We start from the raw sequence: 12,795 nt of genomic DNA on the forward strand, positions 1-12,795 counted from the left end.
TATTGACATTTCAATCTATATTGATCTACTGTATGAACAAGAATGATGTCTTTATGCAAAATTTTCATGATTTTCAATACCCGCACTCTCTCTAAGTAACTGTATTTTTTTTATTGGTATGATATCTAATCTATTCAATCAAGTAATAGCGCCAACTAAACTAATCTCGATCACCATCATAAACAGCCTTCACAGAAGGAAATCGTAGAGAGAGATTTCCACTATCACCTAATGATTCAGAGAAGTATTGAACCGTAATTAACTTGCCAAGAATGAGTTGAGGATTATTTGCGTAATCCAATCGTTGTTGTAATGAGAATCCAGATCCAACACTGACAGCATTTCCTATCAAAAAAGAGAAAATCATAATTTGTAGTTTAACCATACAATCAACTAATTTTTTTTTCCTTTTTCTTACCTTTATGATTAATCACCACATTGGTCATCACTTGTTTCTGTTGTCCAGTACCAGGCATCCTCATCAATCCTGTTTCTATACTTTCCACATTGTATTCTGCATCTTCCCATTCCTTAATTTTCAACATATTTCGACTAAACAAAGGAATAGAATATATATATAAGAGAATCAAAAAAAAAAAAAATTCATTGATTACCTTCTTTTTCCTTCATACGGAATATTTTTCCTCAAGATCAGACCTTCCCATCCAAAACGACCCACTTTTTGTTCCATGTCCATTAATTGATCCTTGCACATCACTGGAGTTTGTTTCAAAACCTTGAGATAGTCACCAGTATAAGATCCAAACATATCACGTAGTTGTTGCTGACGCTGATCAAAAAGAGGTCCACCTTTGCCTTGTCGGAATACATCCATATTAATGAGATCAAAGATCTGATAGACCGGGTGTTCCATTTGCCGTTTTGCTGTGCGCACTTGTCTTATGGTTTCCAAAAAATCTTCTTTGCGTACATCATCGACATCATCGCCATTTATATAAGTATCAGGTTGAGTAGGATAAACGCATATTTCACCATCCAATACAAAATCAATATGCTGTTGTTGTTTCTTCAAACTGTCCAACTGTTGTCGAATGGCTGATTCTACCTTTTCCAAAGAGTCAAAGAGTCGACCAGTTCTTGAACAAAAAGTAATATGGGGTAATCCATGATCCAAAAATTGAACCAAAGTGATACATCGCACACCATCCAGTTTTCTAGATACATAGTAAGGCCCTTCTTTAGCTGCATGATTCCAAAGCTTTTCCTCATCTCCAGGTTGCATCGTTGTTGCTAAAGATATATTCATAAAGCGTCGATCATAAAATGACTGTGTGGCTGAAGATGGAACTGAAGGATATACTGTTGATGCTTGCGATATAATATTGTCATTGTTATCCTTTTCTTTGTCACCATTGTTTTTGCTAGATAAAAGACGTCGTACTGTTTGTATTGACACACCCATCTTCAAGTCACGATCCAATATGCGCCAAAACGTTTGTTGTTGAACAGTGGTAGTGCAATAGCGAGAATAGAACCATGATATAGCATCCAAGGCAGCATGTCCGCGAAGTTGTCGTGAAGCCAGGGCATCTAGTAATGATTCTAGTGATGTAAAAGGTATATGTTGATCACCTTGGTATATTCGAGTGGCTATTGGTTCTGCTGTGGTGACTTTGTTTGATGATAACTTTTCCAATTCTTGTTGTCGTTTCTCCATATATGCAAAAGCTGTTTTCGAAGATACAAAGTGACGTCTATGAGGGTCATAAATACGTTTGAGGATGGATTGACAAGAAGGATACTGTTGTAAAATAACTCTCTTTTCGACGACACTTTGAGTTTGGTTGACTGCTTCTGCAAGACTATGAAGTTGATCAAGTAGTTTCATTGGCGACACGGGTTTTGAAGAAGAATAATGACGAGAATAACAACCATTTCGATAGCATTGAGATAAAAAAATAAACATATAATATGTAAATCCAATCAAAAAAAAGAAAAGAAAAAAAAAATAAGAAAAATATAATAACAACAAAGGTCTATTCTTTTTTTTTTTTTCATTTATTTTTAAATTTCACAATAATTTCCCGCAAAACAAAAAATCAAGAGCCATTTTCCAAACCCGTTTCCTACTAAATAAAAAAATAAATATACTATGCACTATTGTTGTTTGACCATAGAATAAAAAAAGTAATGGAAGGCTTCACCCATCGTAGTTATCTTGACTTCCCAACAATCCCTTTCCAAGTGACGTCGTCTGAAATGAGGCTGACCAAACGTGATATATAAAAAGGCACCACCTACCTTGAGAACGCGCACTACTTCGTCCACTTCTTGTTTCACTTCATTAATCAGTTCTTCACTAGGTTCCCAAACATCTCCACGATTACAGAGAATTGCGTCCATTGTCCCTAAATATATTATTTATATATATATATTCATAAATAAGATCCATCAGTATAAGATGATTCTTCTTACCTTTGTCAATCACTATATCAAATGATCTATCTTCGAATTTCAAATCCCGGATATCCATTTCTAACCCTTGAAAAGTATAATAGTCATTAGTATCAAAATATGTCATCATTATATGATATCCTTACAAGTCATTCCAGGAGTATCACCGCATCTTTCTTTCATATTGTCAATAACTGTCTTTGAGTAATCAATATTGGTAATGTTGCGATAACCATCTTTGTACATATCTTCCCCTAAAGCTATTTAAGAAAAATGAGGGTCAATAAGTAGGGTAATCCTCTTTTTTTTTTCCACTTACTAGAGTTACCACAACCTAAAATAAGGATCTTTGCATTTTTATCTCTGATATGATTGTCAAATAAAGGTTTGAGTTCATCATATGTTTTGAACCAATCGAATGTCGTCCCACTGTCTTCACTATGAATATGTACATAAAGAGAAAAAAAATAAATCGAGATCAGTTTATCGATTGATTGAATTTATTATTCTTACTTTTGATATCGTTCTTCCCAGTATTCCCTGGTTTTATATGCGGTTGGATCATCAGGTACTACATTCAACGAAGTGGAAGCTACCATTATTTATACACTAAAGAAAGAAAAAAAAAAAAAAAAAAAAAAAAAAAAGAAAAAAAAAAGGAAATGAAATGAAGGGAAATAAAAAAATTTGACATTCTACAAATGGATCTAACGGAGTTTATTTGGCAAAACAGTAACAATGACAAAAAACTAAATCTATATCTAATCACTGGCCGGGTATGACACCTTGAGAATGGGTTGTTGGTACATGATTGTTGACATCCTTATTGGTAAGATTTAGATTCAAATCATCATCATCATCATCATCATCATTATTTTGATATGCTGTTGATAAACCTGCATCTGCCAAAAGGACTGGCGTACTTTCTGCTGACATGCTGTATAGAGAGGTCATTTTTGGATGATAATGGTGGTCACGAGATGTTAGTTCAAATATACTTGTATTTGCTGCTGATATATGTTGACGTTGGTGATCACTGTTATCCTCGTTTTCATCATTTTCCATATCGTGTAGTATTGTGCCCTGTTCATCCACTAGTAAATGATGATGATGATGATGATGTAAATCCTTCTGTACTGAGAGTGAGGCAGCACGAATCTTCAACCAGTTATATAATCCGATACCGAATAATGTAATGCATAATCCAAATATGTTGATAACAGTCAGTTTGTCTCCAAATACAATTGTCGAGATGAAGATGGTTGCCACTTCCTATAAAAACAAATGGAATATTATTTTCAAGTTTTAAATGATTTTTGTTTTACTTACCTTGAAGATACCACAAACACTTAAAGTCATCACTGACGTTCGCTTGATCAAAAAGAATTCTGACATGATCATGCAAAATGCTAATGCACCACCAAATAGAACAATTCCCATCTATTCCCAAAACAAAATAGAAAAATAATAATAAAAAAAAAAAAAAGATGAGTCAGTCGTATCGTATCATTGTTGATTAAAGGAAATATACCGTATGAAAAGCTTCAGCTACATCGATAAAAAAGACACTTGAAAAGATAGATCCATAACCTTCAACCACTCCAGCTATCACAACAAGAATAAAAGCTTGTGCAGGAGCCAAGAAAAAGATAGAAGCGAACGGATTGGTCAGTCCCATGCTTTCCTTTCTTAAAAGTACTTCAGTCAATGCCCATCGTAGACCACCAAAAGCAGAAGCAGCCATGACTTGAATAAACCTAATAGATATATAAAGAGAAATGTATTAGTATCAATTTGTGAATAAAAAGAAAAAGATACTGTTTACCCAGATAATACGAATTCTGTTTCATCAGAGACCATCAATACTACACCTATTGTAATAATGATAATGATACCAATGAGTCGTAAACTGGGACTTTCCAATTTGAATAAAAAAGCAAACACCAATACGAATGCCAGAGTTGATGATTTGCACATGGCTAAAATTAAAAAAAAAAAAAAACAAAGTTTGTGTAAGTCAAAAAAAAAAGTTGAAAAGGAACAAGATATCTTTACAAAATCTTACTATAAAAGGACAGTGTAATTGTTTTCAATGAGAGGTTTGATAATCCAATGTCCAAACTTGTGGCCAAAGCGCATGGAAATACTTTGAATCTAAGTAGCATGTTTATTATCATAGACAAAAAAAAAAAAAAGACGCGTAGACAGTTAGATATATTCAGGCATACAAAACATTCAATATATACGATGCTCTATTTCCTATTTTCACTTACACATATTCTTTAGAAGTAGGTCTTGTTTTGGGTCGTAATCGAGGAATCGAAAAGAGAGAAACGCCTGCAAAGATAAACTGTACAATCATATGAACGCTGGTGACAAATAGAGGGAACTGAAAGTTGTAATGATCAGCTGAAAACATCCATTTGTTATAGATAGATAAAAATGTGGCAAACTAAAAAAAAAAAAAAAGGAAAGAAAGAAAGAATAGAAGTGTCAATATGAAGATTGATATCATATTAGTACAGCTCCCTTCAAAAGTGTTTGAGAGAGAGAGAGAGAGAAGAAAGTGGGAGCTTACAGTGTACCTAATACAAATAATAAGATATAAGATAAAAAGCATAAATAGTTATTGTATATTACTTTTATGATAGTCGTTTCTATTTCTTACCAAGTCAAAATCCATATCAAGTTAATAGCACCAGACTTTATCAGTGTCCTCCGACCTTCTTTTAAAAGCGTCTTTGTACCAGTGTGCTGGTGTTCTAATAGATGTTGGTTATCAGTATCGTGTTGATCGTCATCGATGTCATTCAAAAGATGGTCGTCGCTTTCTGACGAGTTTCTAGTTGATGTTTGTAGACGTTCTAGACTAATATCTTGAGTTCCATTGAGTCCCATAAAGAATAAAATAATTAAAAAAAGAAGGAAAAGAATAACAAGAAAAAAAAAAAGTAAATCTTTATTGATCATTTCAAACACCGGTGGAGTAACAAAAAAAAAAAAGTAGATCAAAGTTCCTCTAATAAACGTCGTCTAGCCTATTGAAATAAAAAAAAAAAACATTAACACTATAATTGTTCTCATTTGATTATTAATCATTCACTTACCAGTTCCTTTGCACGTTCTTTGTAACTATCGCCTGAACCATCAGCATTGATCCTTCCTGCCTGGGATGCACCTAATCCAGCCATGGTTGATTGCTGAACATTAATAGGATTAATAATACCTGATCCCTCTTTTCCAAGTCCTTGTCCTGACTTCCATCCCATTTGTTTCAACATCTTGGCACCAACGTTGTTATCTGCAATTGGTTTTGATAACGTGGACCCTCTAATTAAAAATAAAAATGAAAAAAAAGTAAGTATAATAAAAGAAGAATCTTATTGTTATAGTGATAAAAGGGTAAAATAAAAAAAAATAAATAAAAAAAAACTTACGTTTCGTATGATTTTTTAATAGGATCAGTATCTTGTATTGATTTGTTGGATCTTTGTTTTGAGTATACACTAGGAAGAATTGGATTTTCTGGTTGATTGTAAGCTTGTCGTCTTTCTGCTGCACGATTTCTATAGGTAATGGATGATGAGACCTACAAAAGAATAATATGTTTATAAAAAGAAAAAAAAAAAGGCATGTATATATTGTGTACTTACTTCTTCAGAATCTAAAGATTTTTCTGTATTTGATTCAGTCGTTTGATTTGATTGTCGTAATCTGTTTCGAGCTCTTGCAACAGTATTCGGATCTTGACTATTCCTCTAATGTATAAGAGTCAATATCATATCATTGATATATTATCATATTCCCCCTCCCCATTCATATCCCTGACCCATCTTGCACCAAAAATAAATGATATGATGATGACAACCACTGTCGCCGAATATACCATACTTTGTGTAGGTCTGATAAAGCTTGATGTCGAGTAACGTCTTGCTTGGTTTTGAATTTTCGATTACATAGTAAGCATGCTAATAGTCGATAATCACCAAAATCTTCCTTCTTTCTTTCAGTTGACAAGTCATTCAACTGTTGTGTTGTCTCAATATCATTTTGTGTACTTTCATTAGTTGTTGTGATCAATTCTTCATGTTTTTGATGCCACCGTTCCAAATGAGAATAGACCTATAATAATAATAATAATATTAATCCAGTTCTAATATAATGTTACTTTTTTTTTCTATTATTACCTTTTTAGATGCCAAAGATATATTATCTTTATCTGAACGCTTTCTTTTCCTTTCCTCATTGAGTGGTATTGCTGTTGTTTCTGTTGCTAAGGAAGGAGGCTGAGTATGTGAAGATGTTGTATTAGTAGCTACAGATTCTGTATTAATATTGTTGTTAATAGATTCAGAAGTAAAAGCTGTACAAGTTTCCGAATCAACGGTGGAGGATATATCAGATCGAATAATAAACTTGAAAGTGGAATTGTTTGACTTTGATTGTGAAAACATATTTATTTTGAATGGAAAGAAAAAGTTGGAAAAAAAAAAAAAAAAAAAAAAAAAAAAAAAAAAAAAAAAAAAACTATATGTATTTACACTCCGTGATCCCAGATATCCTCAAATATTATATATATATGCAAGATGATCATTGATATTATATATGATGATCATGATTAATGAATTCCAACTTGATATCTATTTTCTCAATTACACTACAAAGATATGTCTTTGTAATCTAAAATAGATTAGTTTCTATACACCCAAAATGTTGAGTAGTATAATATCGTAATTTCTTATACAATAATTCTCATTCGGATTACTACAAAAAAAAAAAAATATGAATTGCCTTTTTATCTCTATATTATCTTTTGTATCATCATGATTGGTGATCTTGTCCTATCCTTAATGTCGTATCAGCGTATTCCGTAACCATATCCATAAAATAAAAAATAAAGAATGCATTCACAAATAAAAAATAAAAATACATTGTAAGATGGAATCAATTACATTGATGTAAAGTAGTAGGAATAAAAAATAAAAGCTTTATTAAATAAAAGTATGACTATTATAGATCACTAATTGATATACTATGATTAAAGTTGTTATAAAGGAAAGAAATAAAAAGAAAACTAAAATTACTGCAACCTTAAAAGATAACAAAATAAAAATACGGACTTTGAAAATCATCATGGTCCATAATAACATCACATCAATAAGAAATAAAATACTAATAAGATTATGCATCCTGTATAACGGTATTACGAACAAAAACAAGAAAAAACAAAAAACAAAAACAAAAATAAAATTTGGTCACCAATCTTAAATATAGTATGATGATATTAGTATTACATATCACCCACCACGCACTTATATATAAGAACAACAAAACTTTTTGTGTGGATACTTTGTCTCTTTTTTCAACTATTTTTTTAAATAAAAAGAAAACTTACAGACTTGTTCTCGTCTCCTTTTTTTTTTTTATTACAGTGTAATAATAGTATCATCCATCAATTTCATATTTTCAATCATCACCTTGGTTACAAAAAAAAAAAAATCCGTAACAACCTAAAAAGGTAATTTGCCAGTCACCCCAAAGAAAAACGAAGGTGATGAATGCCTTGTTCTGATTGGTCAATTCTAAACGAAGGTATAAAATGCAAAAAAGAAGCTCTCAGACGGGGAATTGAACCCCGGTCTCCCGCGTGACAGGCGGGGATACTTACCACTATACTATCTGAGATTTGTTTTTTCTGAACCCAAAACTCTATTATAAATCTCATAGTAAATTTCAGCCAATCACGTTCGAGTATTGGTAATTTGGTGTTACGGTGTCTTCATTCTTGTTGGAATTGTCATGACAATGTATGCAATCAGGGGTCCCAATCCTGTTTTACGATTTTTTTTTCTCCTCCTTTCTGTTTTCCTTTTACTTTTGTTCCTTATTGATATTAGTTTTTTTTTTTTTTTTTTTTTTTTTTTTTTTTTTTAATTCTATTTTCATATTATTTCTGAACACTTCATAATCCAAATAAATTTGTGTCGCGTAAAATGAAAGAAATGCATTCAAAAAAGAAAGATAACAAAATTACATATTAGAAGAAAATGGAGTCAATTACATTTGTCGTATCATACTTATTCCGTACCTATAAAAATGTGCGTAAAATAAAAAAAGAATGAATTCAAAAAGTAAAAATAAAAAACATAATTATATTGACAAAGTAGCTAGCGATCGTTCATAGTATCAATAAAAAAAAAGAATAGATACTTTGTCCCTCTTTTTTTTTTTTTTTTTTTTTAACATACCATTCAAATAAAAAAGAATTTCATGCCTACATCTATACTAACTTTACAATTTGGATAATACGTTTTATTTGAATAATGAGTACAGTATATACACTAAAAAAAATTATGAAGGATAAGCATTATACAATACGAATGTACAATACTAATCTACTATGGTAATATATAAAGCATTAAGAATAATAAAAAGCCAAGTCAGTGATAACATTGTACAAGGAGATGTATACATTGTAATTGGAGAAAAAAGTGTTTACCGGAAACAATAGCTTCAACCAAACTATATTTAAAAAAGGTAAATAAGTTGTTTGCTTACTGTACTTTTTTTTTTTTTTTTTTTTTTTGTTTCTCTATCTGATCTCTAACCTATATAATAAAAGAATAAAAAATACATGAGTCTACGAAATGAACATATAGAGTTTAAATTACTATGAAATGAAATAGTTTCTATCAAACTACAGTATACTACCTTATAAATTTATCAGTATAAAGCTGGGAATTTTTTTTTTTTAAGAAAAGAAAGTATAATGAGGAAAGGAAGGGAACAAAAAGAATAAGAAGGCGCAAAAAAAAAAAAAAAAAAAAAAAAAAAAAAGAAATAGAAAAAAAAAGGCCGGCCTAGTAGGTAGGAACGATCAAAATGTTTGTTCATCGAATCAGGAAAAAGAAAATCATATAATAAAAAGAAAAAAAATGGTAATCATGATTTTATTAAAGAAGAAAAATAGAACAAAAAAAATATAACTAATAATACATATATTAAATCAGGACACCGTCATCACAGTTCATACAACAATGATCAACATACTTGATATCTATAAGGAATCATCATAAAAAAAAAAAAAAGAGATTAAGAATACAAGCAGTATTACTCCAATACGTTATCCTTTTTTCTTTCTTTGTACTTACCAATACGGTTACCCCACCAGACAGGGAAGTTGTATACATTACCACTACCACCACCAAATAATGCCATGGAAAGGAAGAAGACCATCAAAGAAGTACCAGAATCAAGTGCAGCTGAGGTTAAGTAATTATATTTGACAAACCAATCGTTATAACGACGTTTCACAAATCCTTGAGTGACAATGATGATAATAAATGATACAGTGATCCAGGAAGAATTAGTACCAGGAAGTGTAGCAAAACCAACCAAAATCATGGGAACATTAATATAATTGAAGCCAACCTTGGGGAATTTCTTGTGTAATAACCAACCAGGGATAGGTAAGAAAAATCCAATCACAAATGCCCATAAGATGATATAGTATTGAGATTCAGGGCCAAACATAACCATAGGACCAATGGCTCCCCAAGTAATAGCAGCACTGTTGATAGTCTTTTTTTTTTTTTTTTTTTAAAAAAAAAATAATAATATGGAAATTAGCATATGTCTTTGTAATTAATTTGTAAAAAGATTATACATACTTGAGGAGAAGCACCAGACCAAATACTATAGAAAGGAAAAGGTGATTAGCATCGTCATTTTACATAAATATAAACAATAGTTGACTTTATCAAGTCCTTACTTGTTTCCACCATCAGGATCGAGGAGAATATCACGCTTGGTGGTGACAACGTTCTAAGTATATGAAAGAATAAATAAAAAAGTATATATGATGAACAAAATGTTATTCATTCTTTGAGTCATCACCATATGTTTTATTTTTTTACTTCAATTCTACTTACGTCGTTCACAATATAATTGAAAATACTACCGATGATGGTACCAAAGATTTGACTAGTAAAGATCATTTTGGGAGGAACTTTGAGGTAATGTCCAACTTTGAGATCTTTTCCCATTTTCCCAGCTTGACTATGAGTGTTATAAATATAAAAGACGATGAGTTTTTTTTTTTTTTTTTTTTTTTTTTTTTTTTTTTTTTCTTGATGATGATGATGATAATGTTAAAATTATCTTTTGACATACTTCAATGTGTTGTAACCCAATGTCTTGAAATACATGTTGGCAACTACAATAAAAATAAAAAAATAAAAAAGAAAGCGTTAGATATAATCCTTTTTTATTTGTCGTTTTTGTTACCAGGATAACCAGGAAGGACGAAACCACAAATCATTTCCGTCAATACGTTCAAACCAAAGCCTTGACCAGTAATAGCTTCAACCATATTCAAAGGAAGTGATAAAACAGTAGATACAAGCACAGCAAAGATAACACCCCACGCAGGCAAGGAACTGTGATTGGCATAGGCGAGACCAATGTTGACGGCAATACCAAGAACAAATACGATATAATACCACCAATTGGGAACCTAATATAAAGCGAATAATAATAAAATAGATTAGATTGAGTTGTTGATGATGATGGCAGTGATATTTTTTTTTTTTTTTTTTACTTACTTCAGGATAAGCAGCCATCAACTTGTTATGAATATCTTGATTGTTTTTGGCATATTCTTCTCTTGTTGTGCGGACGGTAGACCAGATTTGCTTGCCATAATAGAGAGCGACATGAGTAATTGTTGCAGTGACTCCAAAGTTGATAAGGATATAACTCAAGGCGAAGATAGTGCTGTAACGAGGGCTACCAACTTCTTCCAACTTTGTATGGTTGAGAGAGTTGTCAGGATTGAGGACACTCTTTTGAGGGTAGGTATATCCAAGATGAGTTGTTTCATTCATAGCAAAGATACCATTGGACAAGAATCTAAAACTTTGTGCATCCCATACATCATAATACCAAAGAATAGGACCAACGATCCATAAAAGCAAGATTCCAAAGTAGATGTTAAGTTGCACCCAGAGAGGAAGAACCATAGGATAATAATAAGATAAGAAATTCCAATCAAAACTGAGAGACAAGATACCAAGACCTTCATTGACACCACTACCACCAAAAAGGCGAGTAAACCAAGCTGAATCATCCTTAGCTAAGCAGAATATGGAAAAACCACCAAGTAGAGGGAACATATATTCAGGAATAAATGCATAAATAAAGGCAATGGCAAATACAATGAAAAAGAAACGGGTACGCCATCTAGCTTCATCCTTTTCTGATGTCAAAGTTCGAATCAAGGACACCGTAGGTAGTGTCATTGGCCTATTCCATCATCATCATCAACATCATAATAATAAAGATGGTGACAAAAAAAAAAAAAAAAGAGCCAAGTCAGTTTTTTATTTTCATTTTACTATATCTCTTTTTTAAATCACTTTACCAAATCATATTTGCAGGATAAACCAAGAAACTACGTAATTGACCAGCAATCCCATAGCCTACCAATTGAGTAGCGAAAATCAAAAAGATAGCACCAGCACCACTAGGAGGATTATCATAATACAAAGCTTGAGCAGAAAGAATATAAGTTGCGTAACTAGATACATTGGCGGAACTGACGGCGACATAGATACAAGCAAATTCTTTCGAATTAAATGGGAAAGGATTGAGCCAACCACCTTTTGGAAGGAAAACAGACCAAGCAGTACAAACTACATAAGCGACCATGATCATAAATGTATCCGAAAGAGCTAAACCAACAGGCTTGAAGAACATTAGTTGACTCACAGAGGAACTAAGTGCAGCAAGACCCTATGATTATAAAAAAAAAATAATAAAAAAATAAGTATTTAGTTAATATCGTACTGTAATAATAATAATAATAATAATAAATAAGACTTACAGTAGCAACCAGAACAGCTCGAAGACTAAAACAACGTAAAGTAGTATCATCAGTTGTTCCAACAATTTTGTTTACGTTAACAATATCCAATTCATCTTCGTGCATGTGTTGAATATCATTTGTAAACAAATCGTCATCATCAATTTTCTGTTGACCAAGATCATTAATAGGTTCGACTTGTTCTTCCTTGATGTCCCAAGAAGCAGTTGACTTCTTTTCATCCAAGATTTCATCAGTTTTCGTTTGTAGATTGCCTGACATGAATTTAGTTGATTAATAACATAAAGTAATAAAAAAAATAAAGTGAAAGATAAAAAAAAAAAGGGAAAAGAAAAAGAAAAAAGAAAAAAAAAAAAGAGATATCAAAAAAAGTGCTTTATACAATTTCACGCGTTTTCAATTTCCGTCAGATCATAATTTTTGATTGGTCCATTATGAGCATAGGCAAGTGCCAACATAAATGCATCAAAGTAACGCAAAAAAAAAAAAAAAGGAAA

General features: G+C 31.7%; 5 protein-coding genes and 1 non-coding gene across 6 annotated transcripts; all 6 read right to left on the minus strand.

The window, feature by feature from the left end:
- Window positions 1-61: 61 nt before the first annotated feature.
- On the minus strand, window positions 62-1,978 carry BX664DRAFT_322724 (uncharacterized protein). The gene is made up of 3 exons (XM_051543549.1): window positions 615-1,978; window positions 419-552; window positions 62-345 (listed from the first exon to the last, which is right to left on the minus strand). Exons 1-3 carry the CDS (start codon window positions 1,925-1,927, stop codon window positions 161-163), a joined length of 1,632 nt encoding a protein of 543 aa, XP_051405618.1. The 5' UTR covers window positions 1,928-1,978; the 3' UTR covers window positions 62-160.
- On the minus strand, window positions 1,975-3,030 carry BX664DRAFT_382487 (S-adenosyl-L-methionine-dependent methyltransferase). The gene is made up of 5 exons (XM_051549047.1): window positions 2,929-3,030; window positions 2,735-2,853; window positions 2,562-2,675; window positions 2,437-2,502; window positions 1,975-2,369 (listed from the first exon to the last, which is right to left on the minus strand). Exons 1-5 carry the CDS (start codon window positions 3,012-3,014, stop codon window positions 2,119-2,121), a joined length of 636 nt encoding a protein of 211 aa, XP_051405619.1. The 5' UTR covers window positions 3,015-3,030; the 3' UTR covers window positions 1,975-2,118.
- Window positions 3,031-3,180: 150 nt separating this feature from the next.
- BX664DRAFT_355398 (triose-phosphate transporter family-domain-containing protein) lies at window positions 3,181-5,313 on the minus strand (the record flags this gene model as incomplete). The annotated part of the gene is made up of 8 exons (XM_051547811.1): window positions 3,181-3,687; window positions 3,745-3,855; window positions 3,947-4,172; window positions 4,241-4,394; window positions 4,481-4,569; window positions 4,689-4,867; window positions 4,994-5,000; window positions 5,084-5,313. The coding sequence occupies 8 exons, from the start codon at window positions 5,311-5,313 to the stop codon at window positions 3,181-3,183; spliced, it is 1,503 nt and encodes a 500-aa protein (XP_051405620.1).
- On the minus strand, window positions 5,295-6,880 carry BX664DRAFT_322730 (uncharacterized protein). Its single transcript, XM_051543550.1, has 6 exons — window positions 6,603-6,880; window positions 6,307-6,537; window positions 6,069-6,173; window positions 5,853-6,004; window positions 5,523-5,745; window positions 5,295-5,453 (listed from the first exon to the last, which is right to left on the minus strand). The coding sequence occupies exons 1-6, from the start codon at window positions 6,867-6,869 to the stop codon at window positions 5,424-5,426; spliced, it is 1,008 nt and encodes a 335-aa protein (XP_051405621.1). The 5' UTR covers window positions 6,870-6,880; the 3' UTR covers window positions 5,295-5,423.
- A 1,148-nt stretch (window positions 6,881-8,028) lies between these two features.
- On the minus strand, window positions 8,029-8,100 carry BX664DRAFT_t12. Its single transcript has one exon. It is a non-coding gene; the product is annotated as a tRNA-Asp (tRNA).
- Window positions 8,101-9,299: 1,199 nt separating this feature from the next.
- On the minus strand, window positions 9,300-12,589 carry BX664DRAFT_290543 (OPT family small oligopeptide transporter). The gene is made up of 10 exons (XM_051541891.1): window positions 12,299-12,589; window positions 11,837-12,207; window positions 11,019-11,718; window positions 10,702-10,930; window positions 10,588-10,630; window positions 10,347-10,473; window positions 10,187-10,239; window positions 10,086-10,110; window positions 9,567-9,996; window positions 9,300-9,472 (listed from the first exon to the last, which is right to left on the minus strand). The coding sequence occupies exons 1-10, from the start codon at window positions 12,557-12,559 to the stop codon at window positions 9,417-9,419; spliced, it is 2,295 nt and encodes a 764-aa protein (XP_051405622.1). The 5' UTR covers window positions 12,560-12,589; the 3' UTR covers window positions 9,300-9,416.
- Between the last annotated feature and the right edge of the window lie 206 nt (window positions 12,590-12,795).

Source organism: Halteromyces radiatus (genome assembly GCF_025201355.1).
Source record: "Halteromyces radiatus strain CBS 162.75 chromosome Unknown BX664scaffold_1, whole genome shotgun sequence".
NCBI lineage: Eukaryota > Fungi > Mucoromycota > Mucoromycetes > Mucorales > Cunninghamellaceae > Halteromyces > Halteromyces radiatus.

Excerpts from the sequence above, each read along its gene's own strand:
- BX664DRAFT_322724 (XM_051543549.1), bottom strand. The coding sequence starts at position 1,927 with ATGTTTATTTTTTTATCTCAATGCTATCGAAATGGTTGTTATTCTCGT. Across the intron at positions 553-614 it reads CCGTATGAAGGAAAAAGAAG|TCGAAATATGTTGAAAATTA; the intron begins GTAATCAATGAA and ends TCCTTTGTTTAG. Across the intron at positions 346-418 it reads TGTGGTGATTAATCATAAAG|GAAATGCTGTCAGTGTTGGA; the intron begins GTAAGAAAAAGG and ends CTTTTTTGATAG.
- BX664DRAFT_382487 (XM_051549047.1), bottom strand. The coding sequence starts at position 3,014 with ATGGTAGCTTCCACTTCGTTGAATGTAGTACCTGATGATCCAACCGCA. Across the intron at positions 2,854-2,928 it reads TGGGAAGAACGATATCAAAA|TGAAGACAGTGGGACGACAT; the intron begins GTAAGAATAATA and ends ACATATTCATAG. Across the intron at positions 2,676-2,734 it reads TTTAGGTTGTGGTAACTCTA|CTTTAGGGGAAGATATGTAC; the intron begins GTAAGTGGAAAA and ends TTTCTTAAATAG.
- BX664DRAFT_322730 (XM_051543550.1), bottom strand. The coding sequence starts at position 6,869 with ATGTTTTCACAATCAAAGTCAAACAATTCCACTTTCAAGTTTATTATT. Across the intron at positions 5,746-5,852 it reads ATTAAAAAATCATACGAAAC|AGGGTCCACGTTATCAAAAC; the intron begins GTAAGTTTTTTT and ends ATTTTTAATTAG. Across the intron at positions 5,454-5,522 it reads AAGAACGTGCAAAGGAACTG|GCTAGACGACGTTTATTAGA; the intron begins GTAAGTGAATGA and ends TTATTTCAATAG.
- BX664DRAFT_290543 (XM_051541891.1), bottom strand. The coding sequence starts at position 12,559 with ATGTCAGGCAATCTACAAACGAAAACTGATGAAATCTTGGATGAAAAG. Across the intron at positions 12,208-12,298 it reads GAGCTGTTCTGGTTGCTACT|GGTCTTGCTGCACTTAGTTC; the intron begins GTAAGTCTTATT and ends TTATAATCATAG. Across the intron at positions 10,111-10,186 it reads GATCCTGATGGTGGAAACAA|TATTTGGTCTGGTGCTTCTC; the intron begins GTAAGGACTTGA and ends TCCTTTCTATAG.